Genomic DNA, 19,759 nt, shown 5'->3' with positions numbered 1-19,759 from the left:
ACACCTAAGATCCATAGGGCCAGATTGGGGGCACGTTCATTTTTCTTCCTGGCAGCTAAGATTTGGAATTCCCTCCCAGCACTGACAAGAGCCAAACCTTCAGAGACTCCGTTTAGGAATTAGCTAAAAACTTAGCTCTTTAGTTCCGCATAAATCGCCCACTTGGGCTGCGATGTCACTTCTGCTGGGCTTCGGCATCCGGGTCTTGGTGTTAGTGCAGGGACACTGGTGTGGTGTAACCAGGTGCTCTATAAATTTACATATTATTGAGGTACAACTAGGAAATCGGGCTTGATGGATGAACACTTCCTCCTAGCTCCCCCCCAACAAATCCCAAATAACATACTCCGGGAGAACAATGCAACATATGCATACAAAAGAACAATCAGGGCCAAAGCCGAGCTCTGAGGCAAAGGAAGGGCAAGACATTACTTTACATCCAGAGGGAACTATGATCGTGAATGGACAGAACAGTTTAATACAGGTGAGTACCAGTGTTTTAGAGGGCTATAGGGCACTCAGGACCTCTGCAATCAGAATTAAATGCAACAATCATTACGGAACGCTGTCACAAAGAATTAGCTTGAGCCACTTCATAAAGCTGCATTATGAAAATATCTTCTTGGGGGTAAAACAGCCTGTTAGAAGGGTATTGGCCATAAAAGTAAACAAGCATTGGCAAAGCCAATAGTTCTCGCCTACGAGAAATATTGGTCTTATCAATGCTGTTTTAGCCATCTTGTACAGCAGTGAGGCTGCTGCCTAGCATGGACAAAAGTTTAAAAAAATAAAATACTATATAAAGCACCATGGACAATGGAGGGTGTGGGGAAAAAGGGAGATGAATCGGCAGGCACTTGTTCCATAGTGCTTGTGTTTTGTGTGAGAGGGCTGATACAACAGGCGAGGGCAGCACGGACAACTGAGGGCAGGAGGTTGATGCCGAGGGCAAGCTGGTGACAGTGGAGGGTGAGAGTAAGGTATTGGGGCAATCAGACGCACAACGCTGGGAGGAAGGGGCTGTGCGCAAGCAGATGAAAAAAGGTGGGAGGGACTGGGGGCAGACAGACAGGAGAGGGTATGCGAGGGGGAGTAAACAGGAGCGTGGGCACCGACGGAGGCAGCTCAAAAACATAGTCTTGTAGACTGCTTAAAAACAAATATATAGATTAGCGCCTAAAACAGAGCAGTGGAATGATTAGTAATGCGTCTGTGCTCCAGGGGAGAGACATATGTTTTGGAACAATGGTCCTTGAGTCAGTAGTATATAGAAAAAGTTAACATATAGACCTTAATGGGTGCTATACAGTTTTTAATGTCCAGCCGGCCAATGAATTTAATAAGATATCAATTGAAGAATTTATATACAAATACAGAACGACACAGGTAAAAAGGACACAATCCTGCATCCGACATAGGGAAGGAAAAGGTTTACATGGAGAACAGAAATATAAAACATAAAAGGTTTACACAGGCAAAAAAGAGCAGTGGTTGCTAGGTATGGTCATAGAGTCAAGCAAGCTAACCAACAGCAGTAACCACCACTTGATCGAATGCAAACAGGAGTGGTACTGATTAGTGTCGACGACGTTTCGATCCCACGCTCTTAAGGTAAGGGGATCATCATCAGGACTAAGAAAATGCAATGCCTGATATTTGGACAGAAATGCCTACGGGGGAGGAATTAGGGGAAAAGGGAAAAGAAGACACAGAATATATTGTCATGATAGCGGCAATTGTACACACAAATGACAACCAGTACACCACAAAACAGCTGGACATGCATTGAGTACTTATAGAATATCACTGTGTGCAATTTGTTCTTGTTTGAGGTAAAATAAACTAAGCCAGGCATGCATTTAGTGCTGAGCAGCATGCCAAGGGACTGTTGCGCGCAAGGCTATATAACCCAAGTGCGAGGTCTAATGTGGCGAAAGTATCGTACGACCGATGGGACCCACGAATTTAGCGCGTTTGGTGAGTGAAAAAGCGACGGAACCATGAGATGAGGAAGTGACAATTAAAAGTTTTGCGGTATGAACCATGCACAGAATAGAAGGCGCACGTGTTTGTGGGCCGAAGTGTAACGTGTCGTCGTTGAGTTCTGTGAGAGGTGACGATGGCGAGGCATAAGTAATGTGGATTCTAAGGGTCGCAGCGATGTTCTAGCCAGACACTTTAATGGAGTAGTGAGGCCGTGCTACGGGCCGCGGGTGGTGAGTTACTGTTGCCGAGGTGTGGACGGGAAAAAGTGAGAACATACCTCTCCGGGCTAGGAAGTACAGATGTAAAAGGGGGGATGAGGAACTAGTCACTGGAATAGAAAAGGGAGAAATACAGCCAATGTTCAGTCACCATGGGAGAGCAGAATCAATGTGAGGAAGTTGTCGGCAGTTGGAATTATAATTACATACCAGTCATTTGGGTTTGACTCAGTGAGGGTCCCGAAATGAGGGAAAGAACCGGGGGGTTCCGAGATGCGGGGAGCAGGAGTATGATCCGTTTGAAGGATCAGCGAGTGAGTCCGGGTGCTTCAAACTTACTCGAGGGGCTGGGATCAACGAGCGTGTCCGTTTGTTTCAAAATTGCTCGAGTGGCTGGGGAGACAACGGGGAAGGAGGGTAAACACGAGGCCACACCGGGGGTGTAGGTGACTTGGAAGTTAGGAAACCGGTGTGTGGCTGCTTACCTCAATGGCTCTGTACGCTGGGTCGCGTCTGGTTCGCTAGCTCAATGGCAGGAACTGGGGAGAGGACTGTGTCGATTGAGTTTAAAGGTGGCGGCCATCTTGGGTGTGGGGGTAGAGGTAAAAGAAAGACTAACGAGATTGGTAGGACTAATGGGAACTAGAATGTGAACCGAAGGTGAGGTTGGTGTAGGTGATAGGCGAAGCACGAGTGGTTCTATGAGTGTTTGAAAGTAATGTAACGATTAGTGACAACCGAGCAAGCTAGTTAAATGGCAGTGGTTGATTAGTGCTCATGGTAGCCAAAAGCAACTATGGCTTGAATAATGTTTCTATATTTGATTTTAACATATTGCACCATATGTCCATGAATAGGAACAATTAAATGTAATAAAAACACTCAAGGAATGGGTGAAATTCACAAAATATTAGCACGGGGACTGATAACTTAGCAGGCGTTCGGCAAAGCCCAGGGGCACTTGTGACAGCAGTGTCGCAGTTATTTACAAAACAGTTTATAACATGTATTGCAGAGTTGGAAACAGTGATTAATACTCAGTATTTATTGCATTTCAAAGGACATGTGTTTGCTCATTATAGGATGGACACCGAGGTGTCTTATAGTACATGAAAAAGTCTTGTGCTGATCATTTTACAAAAGCGTGGCCCAGTCTTCATTTCTGTTCAGGCCATTCCTGATTGAGTCGAAAGCGATTATTGATTTGAGTTCTTCTCTGTTAAGGAGTTGGTTCATGTTTCCACCTCTCTGGGGAAGTTTTAGGACTTTCAGGATTGTCCATTTTATGTCATCCTCATTGTGGTTAGCCAACGTGAAATGTTTAACCAGCGGGGCATTCAATGTCTTGCAGTGCACACGGCTTCTGTGTTGGCAAATCCTGGTTTTGATCTTTTGGGTCGTCTATCCAATGTATATTTTTAACAGGGACAATGAATCAAATAAGTTACATTTGCTGTGTTGCAATTTGAGAATGAACGACAATTTACTGTAACATTGTTAAAAGTGAAGGATTTGCCTTCCACAGTAAATTCGCCCACATTACAGCTACCACATTTGGTGTGTCCTATCACTGGGGATAGGCCCCACAAAGATTCAAGAGTGGAAGATGGTGCAGGTGCGGGGAGTGCGGCCCTAACCAGGTGATCCTTGAGGTTGCGACTTTTGCGAAATGCAAAGAGTGGGCGCTCAAACTTAAGGCTACCAACATTCAGTATTGGCCAGTGATGAAGTATGGTTTTGCGCAGGGTGTTGGATGCAGGCGAGAATGTGGTAACGCAAGCCAACCTCCCTGTTTCATTTTTGGTGTTGGGACTGAGAAGGGTATCTCGGGGGCAATACCATGCTTTTTAGAGCGTTTCTAACAATTCGTTTGGGATACCCACGATCTTTCAGTTTGGTGGACAATATGTTTGCCTCTCTAAAGTAGTCTTCTTTAATGGAACAATTACGCCGTATTCTGAGGAATTGAGAATACGGGAGTGAGTCTCTGAGTGCTCTTGGATGATTACTTGTGTAGCTAAGCAGTGTTCCGCTCGGTGGGTTTTCTGTACAGGCGGGTGAGCAGTTCACCGTCTGAATGAAAAATTGTTAGGTCCAGGAAGGAAATGGCAGATTTGTCAGTAGAGATGGTAAATGACAGACCTGCACAGTTGTTATTCAAACAATGTAGGAACTGGGATAGGTAGTCAATGTTGTCCCTCCAGATAATGAAGATATCATCTATATATCTGCGCCAGAGGATTATCCCTGAGAAGAAAGGGTTGGCTGTTAGGATGGAGGTTGTTTCTAGTGAGTCCATGAATAGGATAGCTAGGTTTGGGGCAAAAATAGCGCCCATTGAGGTGCCCTTGATTTGTTGATAAAAATCACCCTCAAAAGGTAAAGAAATTTCTTGTTAGACAAAGCTCAAGCAATTGCAGGATGAATAGTGTGGGGACAGCATGGGGACGTGTGCGTGAGTCAAGTATCCTTTGGATAACCAAGAGGGCTGCAGTCTGGGGGATGTTCTTATATAGGGACTCAACGTCCATGGTGCATAGTGTGTCCGTGTCAGGGTTGAAGGGGTGATGTTCGACAAGATTTATCATTCCCATGCTGTCTCCGATATAGCATGCTGTAGTGGGGACAAACTCCTTAATGAAAAAGTCAACGTATGACCCAAGTGGTTCTAGAATGGAGCCACAGGCAGAGACTATCGGGCGACCTGGGGGTTGTCAGGATTTTTATGCACTTGAGGGAGAGTGTATATCACCGGAGTGCTTGGAGATTTCACATTAAGGAATTCAAATTCTTTTTTGCTTAGGAAGCCCTCGTTGAATGCATTAGTAGTGATTTTTGATATTATCCCCTGTAATTCCTTGCTGGGATTAGTAGGGAGCTTCTGGTAGTGTTCCCTATTTGAGAGTTGGCGCATGATTTCTTATTTGCAAGTGTCTATTTCTTGCAACACTATCCCACCACCTTTGTCGGCACTTTTAATGACGAGTGAGGTGCTGATTTTTAGAGATTCAATAGCCTTTTTCTCTTGGAGAGATAGATTATAAGGAATGACGCGTCTTGATTGAGCGAGAATACCCAAGTCTTTCAGTATTATTTTTTCGAAGGTCACAACTTCAGTGGGAATCATACCGGCAGTGGGTGAGAATTTAGAGGGCGGTCAAAATGGGGTGTTGGGGGAGTGTGTAGGAGTTGGGTTGAGTTGGAAAAAAGCTTCCAGACGGATACGTCTGAAGGACCTGAGTAGCTCAGTCTGTAGTTCAGGAAATTTGGGGGAATGGTCGGTACGAATAATAAGCCTTTCTTAAGGAGTGAAAGCTCTGGGTCATGCAATTGATGTTTTTCAGTTCTTGTGTCTACCATTGGTAAAACTTGTGGCGCGTTTGGCGTTCGCCAGGCTGATTGTACCATCGTTGTGCCCTCTTCACTCTGCCGCACCGTGGGGTGTCTTGTTGGCCACTGGCTAAAAAATGTCCAGTATTATTTCTGCCTCTGTTAGATGTACTGGGCCCCTCGCCTGAGTCTGATGCGTCCGAGGAGTCGGCCGAAGTGTCAGATAAGCCTACAAGGTTCTGACGCCTGCTGAAGCGTCCCCAGGGTCTGCTATTTTGTGGGTGAGAGCAAGATCTGTTGTTGTAAAAGTCTTTTTGTAGGTAAGGGTAGGTGTTCTCTAGACTATATGCCTTAATGTCTTTCTTGATTTTATTCACTTTCTTATTTTGTTCCAGTCTGTGGAAGTCGTTAATCGTTTTTTCCACCTGCTCTAGTAGTTTCTTACTTTCTGATGTAGTGTTAGATTCCTGTAGTTGCTTCTCTATGTCTAGGATTTCAATTTCTAGGGCTTTCAGGGTTTCAGTGGCAATGTCTATCCCTAATACAAGCCAGTGGCGCGAGCAAGTTCTGCCAATATATCTAAAATTGGTTATATATTTCGGGTTTTCCGTAAATATACCTGGAATATTCCTTACTTGGAGGCCTGCAGAAATAACGTCTGCCTTGAGATACTCTGTAAGCATCAGGATCATTAGTTGTAGTCTGACCTGTTTTTTCTTTAGTTTTTCAAGCTGTTCTGGGAGGGTAGAGTTAGTGGACAATGGGGCGTCGGGTGAGTCAGTTAAAAGAGAAGGTCCTGAGCAAATGTTTTTTATATAGTCATCTGAGTACAATGGTGCATGCGCTGACATATTGTGGGTAGTGATAGGGTAAGGGAAAGGTTGAGCTACACAACAGAACACAAGTGCAAAAAATATGGGGGAAAGGAAAGCGCTAGGACGGTCCACTCCTTCACAGAGTAGTTAAGGTAAAACCTTTGCAGTCCAGCGATTGCGCTATAGTTTTTCAACAAAGACAAATATCCAGGGGAGAGACAAACACATTAACAAGAAAATAATTTTATACTCTCACACAAACTTCTTTTTGTGAAAAGTTTATTTTCCACATTTCAATATTTAAAATGTTTCAGACTTCTGTAGTCCAGTTTAAAATTCTCATTTTTAAGAAACTACTGTTAACACGTGCCATCCCCTTTCTCAACGTTAAAAATAATATATGGTGATAACTAGTTCAAATGACAAATAGATTTCAATCTGTGGGTTGAGGATCAGTGAGGCTCTGCACAAGGAAACCCATAGATTCTAGATACCAATTTATTTGGGGGAATTAAGATTGGTTGGCATAGATTGAAATATGTGCTACTTTGCAGATATGCATTTACACTCGATCTAAATTCAGTATTTCAGGGGTGGCAATAAGGTGGTAAACTAATGCTACAAACTTCAGACGATTACTTAAGAGCTGGCTCTTCCCTACAACACCTATACTCACAACTCTGTGTACCACAACAGAATGTATGCTTCTCACGGGATAGAGATGAAGTTCTTGTTAAATGTGTAATTGTACATAGAACTATGCTTCCTGTTATAATCAGATACATTCATATACGAAGAAAAATGTCTATTACACAACAAGAGACATGTATATCAGACAATCACCACTGCTCCTATGTACATATAAGTGCATCTTTAGAAGAGTTTCTGCCTGATACTAAATCTCTGAGAAATGCAATTAAAAAATCATTCAACACTGGATAACTGTGCACATCAAACTGTAAATATTACTGCTTCTGTGCACATGTGGGTATTTATAAAAAAAAAAGGGTTTTGTCCAGCCAATACAACCCTACTAATAGTCATTTGCATATGTATAAATTAATTTAAGTTTTCCTTTTGATATAAAAAAAACTCTTTCAACCTTTGTCCCATCCCTCCTCTCTCTGACTCATCCCACACCTTTCTGACTACTATGGAGCCCCAAACATCCTTATCAAGCTTTCCCCACCTTATTTATCCATGTTACTCAACCAACAGGCACACACGACCACTACTTATAAAAACAACTTACTAATTTCCCTTTCAAATACATTCCCATCATTCCATCCCTACTCTAAGCTTTACTTAACATACAAGAAATCAAAAGCACAAACCAAATTCAACTAATTCTCAAAGCAAAGATAAAAAACAAGCAATGGCAAAGCCAATAGGTTTTGCCTATGTGAGATCTATTGGCTTTGTCAATGATTTTTTCAAGTACGGGGATGGCTAGAACAACCTAGAGAGGGAGGAGGAGGTGGTGGGTTAAAAGCATGGGGTTGTTAAAAACAACAGTGGAATGGATTAAACCAACTAACGCATGTTGAATTCAGAGGTGCAGACCTTGGAACTGAGGAAACAGGTTCTAGTCTTGGCCCCTGCTCATCATCCTGCGATTATAGGAAAATGCCTCAATCCCCTGTTTGTAATAGAAAATAAATAAATGTGTAATGTAATTGTTGCTCATATAAAGTTCTCCAATCCCTTTGGGTCGAGTTTGTGCTATATAAAACAAAATACAAGGATTGGGTTTACACTTGAAAATAAAACGAAAAGCTTTGCCTGAATATATGGAGTGCTTAACTTCACAATAAAACAATGGGAAGAAGGGGCAGGCGAGTACCGTGCAGGCGAAACCTAAAAAGACTTAATAGTTATGTATGCATAAATCTTTAAAAATCATATTACAATATTGTATTTAACCTGAAATATTTTGGAACACTAACTGATTTATCTATGTTTAATTATTGTATTGTGTGTGTGGAATGCCGAGAAAAGCATTTCATAGAACAGGCAAACTTCTGGCTGTGGCCTCTGCAATGTGACTTGCGCTGCCCGGCCCAGTACGATGGGACAAAGAGAGCAACTTGCAGTAAACATGGGGTTCGGCAAATAAGGTACACGACTCTTGAGTGGAAGAGAGATGGAAGAAGGCGGCAGACTGGCCCTCGGTGATATAGAAGACTGACAGAGTGAGTGGCTGTACAGTGAACTTTCTGCAGCAAGCCTGGCAAGGCCTGTCCTGGGGCGTACCAGAGAAAGCATTGCTGCATGTACGTGAAGCCCCACGGGTCCAGAAACAGCAACAACCAAAGTAGTGAGCCTCGTTCAGAGATCCAGGATAGGTCCTAAATCTAAATGTGGAAAGGAGCACCACGTAAAATAATGTAATTACAATAGCCGTAACCCATCAGAAACAGCTTGGTACATTAAATTAATAAAGCCCCATAAAAGGTAATGCGACACACAAGAGCAACTAAACTGATGATGGGGAAAGCAGCGATGGGGGCAGCATGAGGAGGGTGGGAGGATGGAGTTAGCACGAATGGAGGGTGGGATGGAGCACGCCACACTATGGACTGCGGGAGAAAAGGAACACATGCACTCTTTTAGACTGCAGCCAAGAAATTAAAAACTAAGTACCTCCAAAAGTGGTCAGAGAGTGGAAGGACACTAGCCGTAGACCGGATGCTGTACTTCGTCCAAACTCCATGGAACAAACTGTCCCACCAAAAAAGAAAGAAGGAGAAAGTGAAACCGGAAGGCCGACCAGTGAGAAGCAACGAAATGAGGGCGCCATAGAAGCCAACCAACGGCAAGTAAGAAACAGGCTCGAAGTAGAGAAGTCAACCAATGGTAAGTAATATGTAGGCTCTACGTCCTTTTTAGGGCTTAATTTCTTATTTACAAGAGATTTCGCTAGCACAACCTAGTGCTGTGCATGCGAAGCCTAAATATTACTAATCTAATATTAACCTCTAATCTTGGGGTTCTGTAGTGTGCTACTCGCCAAAAAAGTGCTTCAATGCCTCGTCAGGGGTAGTAAGTGCTATATAAATGCAATTTACAAAACAGTATTGCAGCATCCAAAAGCAAGACACACAATACAAAGACAAACTATACAAGCACAGTGCCTTCATATGGTCTGCAGATGCTATTGGGGCACTCCAGGAGGTGAAACTGCAGATGATGTGATGCGGTACAACTCCAGGAGGGCTTGAAGCTTGTGGGCCAAGGATAAAGTGACCAAGATTCTACTGACACAAGACGTTACTCAACTGGTTCATGCAGAACTACTCATTTTCAAACCATTCAGAAGGTGTAACTATGGCACACTTTGCAAACTTGTACCCTTTTAAACTCAATAAATATCCAGCTTTATACTTGATACGAGAAGGCCAAATTACCCATAATTTGAAATAGATTTAATTAACTAATAAAAAAATAAATAAAAAAAAGAGTATGACTCTTGATAAGTGTCACTAAAGACAAATAATGTAAAAATAAACATTTTGTTTACATATCAAACCAAAACAGCAGTTCCTGTCTTCCCATATGTAACCCTCATGTCTAGTGAAACAAAGGGGTATTATGTGACCAGCCAACATTTACTAAATCTTGCCGTTTTGGGCCATACATGGTTTTGAACAAGGGCTCTTTTATAAACTGTTCGCAAAACCCGCACAATTTAAAAGTGTGTCTTCATCAAACTACACTGCAAACCACGTATTGTTGGAGGTAATCAGTTCTGCAAAAAAAAAAAAAAAAAAAAAAAACTACACGCATTGGCAAAGCCAGTAGGTCTGGTTAACACGAACTACCGGCTTTGTCAATGTTTTTGGCGAAGTTGCACAGCAGCACAGCTGCTGTGTAGCATGACCAAAAATGTATGTAAAAAAAAGCACTATGAAGCAGCTAGCACTGGTTGAAATCACAGCATAGGCTGAAGGAGTTACAGACTTCGGAGCAAATCATGTATTCCTTGATAAATCTGTGCCACATATCCAAATCTTTGCAGCATCACACACACTACATACTACGAGTTGCTGTTTCTATTACGAATATTAGCCCTTGGAACATAATAGGTACCTGGAGGTTTACTTCCCTTGTCAAGTCTGTTTACTTTAGGTCTGATTTTCAAATCTATGGAAGTATGAAACGAGCTTTATCAACACAATTTCTTTGGATTATATTGCTTAATAAAATTCCTAAACCTTTTCAACATTTGCTTCAGAACTTAATATCTTTTCAACTGAAAGCTCTGTAGCAATAATACAGCAAGGACAATTTATTAAAGTTTTCATGATGTTACTGGAGATTTTTCAGGCAGCAAGTATGCAGTCTACATGTTATTCTGCAAACACAGTATCGAAAATCTGATACAAAACTCTTGGTTTTGTTTCATCTTTGTTGTTATATGACCTAATGCAACATTCTAACCAAGGGTGATCATCTAATTTTGCTCTAGAAGGGCACAATATGTTCATAACATCATGCAGCTTCTCTTGCATGGCATCATTTACCAACATTTCTGATGCTTGTATTTGGAAAAACTGTTCGGAGCAATTCCAGAGGTATGCATCTAATGATCCAGTTCCATCACTAAATGTGAAGTTCATAATTACAACATACTGCAGAGGTACAATTCCTAATGCTGCTGCTACTGCATCTGGTTTGTATGAATCGCTTTTTGTTAAAACATGGAGTCCTTCCAAAGACTTTGGGCTAGAACACAGTTTGCAGCCATAATAACATTGCTTGCCTTGGAAAAGGTAAGGAGCGGAGAGGTTGGCTAAGAAGAGATGCTCTTTTTCAGACCGGACAGGTATTACACTGTGGAACTGTCCTGAAAGTGTATACATTTCTTGCAGTGACCCACCTTCTATCATTATCATGGTCTCCTGTGGAGTGCTCCAGTTCTCTTTTTTTAAAAAGTGGACAGCTATTTTTTGTTCTTCTTGGTTTTCTCTGGTCCAAATGAAGGAATTATACAATGCATTAGGCAAACTTTGATGCTGAGCCATGGCTGCACAGTCTTGCAAAATGAAGTTTAAATCTTCCTCACCCGGAACATCTTGTAAGGAATTGCATTTCGGGCAATGAAGCTTTACAGACTGACTGAGCACCTCGGGCTCGAAATGACTTAGTTTGGCACGAATACGATATTTTTGTGGAGCTGTACTCTTCTTGATGATATGCAATGGAGTGGTCTTCATGTGCTGGTGAGCAGTGAGCACTGTTGCTGATGACTGTTGGCATCGCTCTATTGACCTTGCAGGAACAAAGTCTTGATTTGTACTTGTGGATAAAGCTTCTCGGCAAGAAAGCTCATTTAAAGTGTCACTGAATTCCAATGACGAGATACCTTCCAAATCCTGGTAGTCTTGAGGATCCACTGCACCAAGTCTCCTTTCTAACTCTTGAAAATAATAACTATTTTCTGGAATGACTGCTATTCCTCGAGCAAAGCCCGTACCACCATGCAGCTGGAATTCTAGGCATGGTATGTTTGCTTCTTCATCACATGGTGTATGACATTTTGCATGAAGATTGTAAATTGTTAGATAGCTTCCAACTTTCAGTGATTTTGCTTCTTGTGCATGGTTATCGAAAACCAAAATATCTATTGTCAGATTTCTAAGCTGGTGAATGATTTCAGGATCCCCTTCCATGGCACCATTTCCAAAACACACATTATGTGGATACTGGCATTTTGTGCCATCCCACACCTTGAGAAGAAATGAACAGCTATCCACCTCTGCTTTACCCACAAGCTGGCACGCAAGGTCGAAATATGTTGCAGGTTGAACGGCAGAAAGCATCACGGATGACCTGGATGAGGAAACCTGACTACATGCCCAGCTTCGTAATACTTCCACTGTGTTGTGGTCCTCTTCAGAAAAGCAAAAAGTTTTACTGGAGGTTCGAGGAATTACGGGGGCTCCTGGAGTGCCATCAAACACGAGGGATGAAAAACCAGCACTGACACTTCCCTGCTTCTCATTTTTATACTCTTTGATCCTCAGTCTGTGAAATCTAACAATGTCTCCGTTTTTTGAAATTTTCGGAAGAGATTCTGGATTTCCACTAAATAGCATGCATGTTAGTTTTACATTGGACCGATCCGTAATTGTTATAAGCGAATAATAATCAGAACCTTTACTGCAAGTCGGGGGCTTGAAAAATGTCACAACACCAAACACGTTGACAACTGTGTTCTTTATAAGTTGATCAAGTGGGGTGTAGCTGTATTTCTGTTTAGGTCCCGAAGATTCTGCTTGCTCAGCCAACACAGCGTCCGACTTACACCTGTACACAGAGGATGCATTTTCACCGTCTAGTTCCAGTTGGCAGTGATGCCTTCCATCTTTATATCCAGAAGGAGACTTGACAATTTTAAATCCCGTTATTGCCAGAGTGTCCCCTTTGCGAACACGTTTTGCACATACTTCTGCCATCTTTCCAAAAGCAAAAATATTTATTGCACCGACTTTGGTTGACGACGGCTCAGTCTCTGGTTCTTCCAGTATAGCCTTCAATGATATCCTCCCATTTCCAAGTTTGGTCACTGGATAGCTTTGTGAAACAAGTCCCAGGAAGTATTTGCTGGAAGCGTCCAGCCCGGCGCGCAAATCATCGAGTCGGACCCTCTGCAGGTGTCCCGGGAGCTGAGATTGCAACCCACCGTCGTCGACATTCAAGAACACCATGGGCATCACTTAGTGCTACCGTCTCGAAGAGGCTCGCGTTGGTTTTCGCGCTCAAACACTCATCTAACCACCTACAAATGTATGTTCAGCAAATGACTGTTCAAAAGAAAAAAAATGTTTTTTCTGCATCTTCGATGACGTTGAGAACTCCCCTTTCTGCCCCGCCCATTTGGAAATTGATCCCCTTGCCCACGACCAAAATGGCAGGTCCCGGTGCAATTGTGTATAAAGTATAGCTGGTTTTGCCCACAATTAACATGGCGACTAGCAGCTCCTCCCTCTTATAGTACATGTTTTACAAGCACCAAACAAGGATTCCGCCCGAGCAGGAGCCCTTAGACTTGTTGCCTCGTGCTTTAAGGCCGTATGCTTCTTCGAAGCAGTCATTATGGTGGCTCTGTCTGCAACGGATAAGAATCCAACAGTTAAAACAAAATTCCTATATAGATGTTCTAGAATGAGAGCAGTGCTTTGAAAAGGAGCCTACGTTGCGGTGATCTAAGATAGTCTCTAAATATTTGCCTGGTCTCGGAAATATTTTATTAAATGATGTATGACTTTAGTAAATGCAAAGTTTACTCTTTAATTTCCCTAATTAAAATACGTAAACGGCATTCCTGTCATTATAACTTATGGGTTGGAGGTAAGGTACCGTGTGCTTCGAATTACAATGCTAGATTCTGTTAATGCAGAAACGCTAGGGGAAGAGCAGAACTACCAACGAAAAGGCCGGCCAAAGGGGTGAGGACATTAGCGGGTCTGTACGTCAAAAGCACCGTTTACTGCCTGATTTGGTAACAGCCAATAGGAAGGAGGGTGGGCTGTAGGGCGGTGCAAGTCGTACTTGCGACCAGGCTAACTCTAGTTGGAATGAAGCTGTAATAGCCAATAGGATGGAGAGGCGAGCTCTGGGGGAGGGGTTGATGACTGCCAGGGTAGGCTGCGTTACACTCACGCAGGCTTCTGGGTCTGTTCCTGTCCTGTGCAGGCTCTGACAGCTGGAGGGGCCTCAGCACTGCTAGGTGCGGGTTAGACGGTAAGGAACGCGTGGGGAACAGACACCTCGGGCTGGGGACATTTGGAACCCTGAAACCCTGAGTGTGAGCCACATACGCACAAGAATAAGGTGTTCCCCGGCCGAAACTCAGAAGAGCCTCACATAGTTAATGTAACCCCTTTGCCTTCACTCTTCATTTAAAGCAATCCTCATGAAAAGCCCTCCGTTATCATTGGGAACTTCCGTCCACTCACCTATAGTTAGGAGCTCTTGCCACTTGTCCCTTACTAAAGAACACTTGACCCCCTATTAGCATGAAGAATACCCTGATCATACACAGTACTGTACAAGAAGCCCCCTCCGTGCCCGTTACTTACGCCCACAAAATTAAGAGCTTCTATTTTGCAGCACACAGACCACACGATTAATATTCCTCATGCACGAACTACCTCACTCTGATGCTCGCCGATGAGCGAGCATGAGTACTTTGTTCAATTGTTCATTTTTTACCAGGCATCACTAAGGGTGTAATTTGTAATACCAATTGTAAAATTGTTGTTTAATTTTTCTGCTAGGCTGTTTTTCATGCTTTAACGTGTATCTGCATTTTTGCATTTCCCCGCATTTATCGTAGCACGTAAAGAACCATTGCATACATTTCCAAGCGCCCCACAGGTTACTTAACTGCACATTGCACTTAAATCGTAGTAAAGACTTAGGGTATTTATTAAAGCAACATATTTCTTATCATTTTAACTGGTTTCAGGATTGACGTGCAAATTATTTTAAATGAAAGGACACATCACAATGGTATTTCTTGATACCCAAAAGCACAAGCGCAAAATAGCCCCGATTTCTTAAGTGTAGCCTCGAAATATTAGTTTAGATTCATTCTTTACAGTTGACGTTTGTTAGACCTGACCCTTTTTGCAGGGTCATCTGGAACATTTTGCCTTCCTCCTGCATTTTTTCTGACCTGTTTTTGTTGGTTTTATTACTCTGAGCACTTTACCACTGCTGATCAGTGCTAAAGTGCATCTGCTTTCTCTTTTAAACTTGGTAAGATTGGTCTACACCTGTTTGGCATAATTAATTTACCTGTAAGTCCCTTGTACTGTGGTATCCCATATACCCAGGGCCTGCTATTTAAATGCTATGGGTGAGCTTGCAGGGCTGCTTGCGCCAATCACCGAAGTAGCCTTTCACACCTGTCTCGGGCCTCTGCTGCTTTAGGTTCTGTGCGCACTGTTTACTGCTGCAGTGACATGGCATGTTAAGTGGTTGCCACATCTGAAACTCACCTTTTACTACATCTAAGACACCCCTTAGGTAGGCCCTAGCTAGCCCTATCGGCAGGGTGCTGTGTAGGTAAAAGGTAGGACATGTGCCTTTCACTGTGTGGCGTGTCCTGGTAGTGACAAACAGCCTATTTGGCTTCTCACTGCTGTGAGGCTGCCCTCTCATAGGGTTGCATTGGGAATTCCCGGATTGTTCTTCAGTGGTAGTTTCTGATACGAGAGGGGTTGCATGGTCATATTTGGCATGTTTGGAATAGTAGTCCTAAATCCTGCTTATTGGTGAAAGCAGATTTGTTTTTACTATTTTAGAAATGCCACTTTTAGAAGTGGCCAATCTATGTGCTTTTGAGTCTTTGTACCCTACCTGGATGTGTACTCACCTTCTGATTAGACTGACAGGAGAAGGGGATGTGCCTTTACTCTATACAGTCACAAGGGGGAGTTGAGGTATGTCCTGCCTTTCCTGAGTGACTCAGCTCTGGGCTGAATAGACCTTGGCTTCAATTAGGTGGGTGGGAGGAGTTTCCCTTACACCTGAATAGGCCTGGTTTGATTTTAGAGTGGTGGGAGGAGTTGCACCTGTATACGGCTGTGCCAGAACTTTCACAATGCCGTCTTCGCCCCCCTTTAGTGTGTCTGGGACCAGGGCTTGGGGATGTAAATAGGGGTGGTGTGCAATTCTGAAAAGTGTTTGAAGTGCCCCAGAACGAAGACTTTTGAACTATAAGGGATATAGATCTGTGCGGCTGATAGCACAATGTCTAATGTAATATGTTCTGCAGATGCTATTGCTCTACTATGACAATTTGACATGTTGTTTGTATTGACTACCTTTTCCATGGCTTATTCTTCTATTGTAAAGCGCTCTGATACCCTCGTGGGTCACGTTCGCGCTATATAAGACTTTATAAATAAATAAATAAAATAAATAAATAAGTACAGGGGCTGTGACCCCATGTTTGAGAGAGACTGCTTGAACTTGTAACCAGACGCTGCTGGTTCTACATGCTGCCTCAGAGGATTGCTGTGCTGCCAGAGAACCACCATCTGGACTTTGCCTTGTTGTGCTGACCTGCTGAAATGATTGCCTGTTTGGCAGATCAGGAAAAAACTGCTAAATGCACAATTGCCGTAAATATGAAAATTGTCTTTATACTATGGATTGTGCGTTTCGATCATGCTTTGAATTGCTGTCCCTATATATGAACTGGTTTCTACCTTTATCATGTCTCGAACAACCTGGTAATCATCTTATATGTAATGTGTTCTTAAAATCGTATGCCTTTTTTAAAGAATTGTCTAAATGTATGTATAAGTAATGTATCTTTTATGGTCTAGAGGACCGAAATAAAGAATTTTTGGATTGGATTGGATTGCCTGTTTGCCTGCAAGGATCTTGTGTGCTGGCCTGAGCCTGCTTCCTGCTTGAAGCCCCCAGTGATCTCCCAGGGCTTTGTGACCAACCTTGGATGATGTGAAACAGCGCATGGTGAGCGCTGTGTTCTTAACTCGGTTTATTTTGCAGCGTGTGTGGAGTGCTGCTGTTCCCCTTGCCCTGGCCTGGGGATCGCAGGGTGAGCGCTTGTTGCCTCCCCAGCATGGGAGGAGTGCTTCATTCCATGACCCTCAACCTAGCGCCCCGAGTGTTCTTTCTTTTCTCTCTTCAGGCTTGTATCCCCAAAACCTAAGTGGGAGGAGTGCTTATGACGGTGGAGACAGGGCGTGTCCCCCTGTCTCCGACATCCGCATACGGGGATGCTTCATTTACATTGCCAAACCAAAGCTGAGGGAAGCCTTGAAAGGCAGGTGTGGTCGCTTGTCAGCGATCGACTGCCGCGGATGGGGAGTCCTGGTGCGATACGGTGCAGGACTCTCCTCTGGAGACCGAGAATGCACTCCCATGTCTCAGCAGCAAATGCCTGATGATGCTGTATTGTGGGCGGGAATACGCTGGAGAGTCGTGCTGAGGGCATGAGTATCCCTGCTGGGATTGGGGAAACCGCTGAACCCTTCTTCGGCCAGCTTCACCCCACTAGGGGGGAGGTGGTCATAAAGCTGAAGTGGAGCTTGACAACCAGCTGCACCACACAATTGCAGGCAGTTGTCGCTCCACATGCCTGAAAGGCCTTATGTTTCTTGTGAGTTCCAACGCAGGGACTCAGCGATGTTTCCCTGCAGGATCAGGCATCGTACCCCTTCTGCCTCTTGGTGTCAACATGGTGGGGAGGAGGGGGCCGCCTGGTTGCCGTGGTGGAAGTGGCAATGGAGCCTGGCGAAAGGATGGGGTGAGACCTCGACGGAGGCCCCTGAGACCCGACTCCGAAGGAATCTCCAGAAATGACAACATTGCCCCTTATAAGAGGGCAGGTGTTTTTGCACCCTGATAGGGACCTGAATTTACTGTTTCCTTGCTGGTAGGCGTGCAGATGTTCCTGTGGCCTACATGACACTCTTACTCTCTGTGTACGTTAGTGTATATGAGAGGAGTGTGGGGGTTCCTATACCTGGTTATTCATATTTGTACCATAATGTGTGGCAACACATGCGTTTTTCTCTTCCTGACCATCCTACTGCATTTGGTGCCCTGATTTGATATGTATGTCATTTGATGCTTACAGTAACATGATAACTAGTATTATGGCAGATCATACATTATATGCACAGTAATGGTGGTTTGATGAGAAGCACATACTATACAGTATTTACGTATTCTCTCCCACTTGATCTCCGCCTTATCCCCTCCTATCAGGCGTTTAGGAAAGCCCTAAAAACGTGGGTGTTCTCACTAGCTTTTGAGTAAAATCTTCCTGCTCTACTGTCAGCTTTGGCCTGTCCTAAAGTGCCAAGAAGCCGCTGGTGAAAGTGCGCTGTACAAATTTCTTTTTCATATCATATCATACGGGGTTGCACTACTGGTGCTCTTATGATCATTGCATAGTGGCAACGTGATGTTATGATTTATGTGATGTCATGACAAGTGCCGAGTGGCACAGTGATTTATGTGATTGTGGTCTAATGTGTTTTATGTACGATACCAAGGATATTTATATATAACCTATATATAACCTTGTGTGGAGTTTCTTTTTGTGGTGTGCTTACTGTCACTGGTGTCTGCGTGTGTTGCACAAATGCTTTACACATCGCCTCTGAGATATGCCTGACTGCTCTGCCAAGCTAAATAGGGGGTGTGCAGGAGTTATCTTGGGTGTGTAACTCCCTCGCCCTGACTGGAGTTGTGCCAACCAGAAACCCAATTTCTACCAATGTTCCTGCTGAACCCACCACCATAGGTCACGCAAAGGGAGTCTCTCCATTTTATCTGCTAACCTACACTGGCAATACGAGATTCCCGCTTTGCCATCTAATAACTCATAAGGTGTCCGAATCATTTTTCGTACTTCTTTCCGCCAGCAGTATGCATTCCTTTCTCGTCTTCAGTTCTTACATTCCTCCTGGTCTGCAAAATAACAACATTTTAAATCAAATTTCCAAATTGGTAGAATCTATCCCAGGTGAAGGTAATAACTGCAATATTCTCTTGTTGGGGGATTTTAACTCAAAACTTTCAGGGGCATTATCAAACCGAACCAGGGACAAAGATCTAGAAGAAGCCTGGAATATTCCAGAGGCCGCTTTCCCCCTGAAAAATAAAGCAGCTACACGAGGGAGAATCCTGCTAGAATCGCTCTCCAGAATAAATACAGTAGTTCTCAATAGTAGGGTCGACCTGGATATTTAATTTCCCCCCACAAGATGAGGTAATTTTTATGCTTCCATCATTAACTATGCAATCACTAGTTATGACTTGTTCTCATCATTTCTTGTGATGGAGGTTCTTTCCCACCCAGGGAGCAATCACATCACGCTTCACATGACCTTAGACTTAAAGCTGGAATTAACAGAAAAATGGTCCCTGAATTTGGGCAACCGTACAGCAGCCGTGGATACGAGGAAGGGAAAGCTATATTGGGAGACTAGGAGGATTAACTATCTAAACGCTACCATTCTTTCTTAACGGCCTCCTCAAATGGAAAACCCAGTTAACTATTATGAATCTCTAACTGTTGTAGTAAATGAGTTGCAAAATGACAACACTTTGACAAAAATAAAGAATTTTACCCTAATGGAGCACATTACTAAGAAGGTTTCTGTAGATATAAACAATATCACTTGCCTCCAATTTGCAAACTATTGCCCTAGCTGGAAGAAAGAAATCCTAACCCTTCGGGGAAAAAAAGGAAAAGGAACTGCTTCTCCATAAAACAGAGAATAGCTGTCAAAAACTTGATTGCTTTACAGCAGGCTGCTAATATGAAGAATTCCAGACTTTTCTGGTCTTTGATTGCTCTGTGAAGTGGTATAAAAAAATACCCGAATACAGTTTCTGTCCACAACCCAGTTTGGA

The 19,759-nt window shown here is 43.3% G+C and overlaps 2 protein-coding genes across 4 annotated transcripts in view; one reads left to right on the top strand and one right to left on the bottom strand.

The window, feature by feature from the left end:
- The window catches only part of SETD3 (SET domain containing 3, actin N3(tau)-histidine methyltransferase), a 571,076-nt gene that overhangs the window by 74,632 nt on the left and 476,685 nt on the right, over window positions 1-19,759 (top strand). Inside the window, exon 1 of one of the 3 annotated variants that reach the window (XM_078660139.1) lies at window positions 13,956-14,095. The exons of 1 other annotated variant lie outside the window; for it this stretch is intronic. The gene's annotated coding sequence lies outside the window, so the exon portion shown is untranslated. Of the gene's footprint in view, window positions 1-13,955; window positions 14,096-19,759 lie in introns of those variants that run through there. One more of the 3 variants, XM_078660140.1, reaches the window with a different exon arrangement.
- On the bottom strand, window positions 6,612-13,183 carry POT1 (protection of telomeres 1). The gene has a single exon (XM_078660136.1). The coding sequence runs from the start codon at window positions 13,063-13,065 to the stop codon at window positions 10,699-10,701; it is 2,367 nt and encodes a 788-aa protein (XP_078516262.1). The 5' UTR covers window positions 13,066-13,183; the 3' UTR covers window positions 6,612-10,698.

Source organism: Lissotriton helveticus, chromosome 9 (assembly GCF_964261635.1).
Source record: "Lissotriton helveticus chromosome 9, aLisHel1.1, whole genome shotgun sequence".
Lineage (NCBI taxonomy): Eukaryota > Metazoa > Chordata > Amphibia > Caudata > Salamandridae > Lissotriton > Lissotriton helveticus.
The sequence above is the reverse complement of the archived record's forward strand: the minus strand, read 5'-3'. Positions and strand labels throughout refer to the sequence as shown.

Bases quoted from the DNA above. Each gene is read 5' to 3' on its own strand.
- POT1 (XM_078660136.1), bottom strand. From the start codon at position 13,065: ATGCCCATGGTGTTCTTGAATGTCGACGACGGTGGGTTGCAATCTCAG.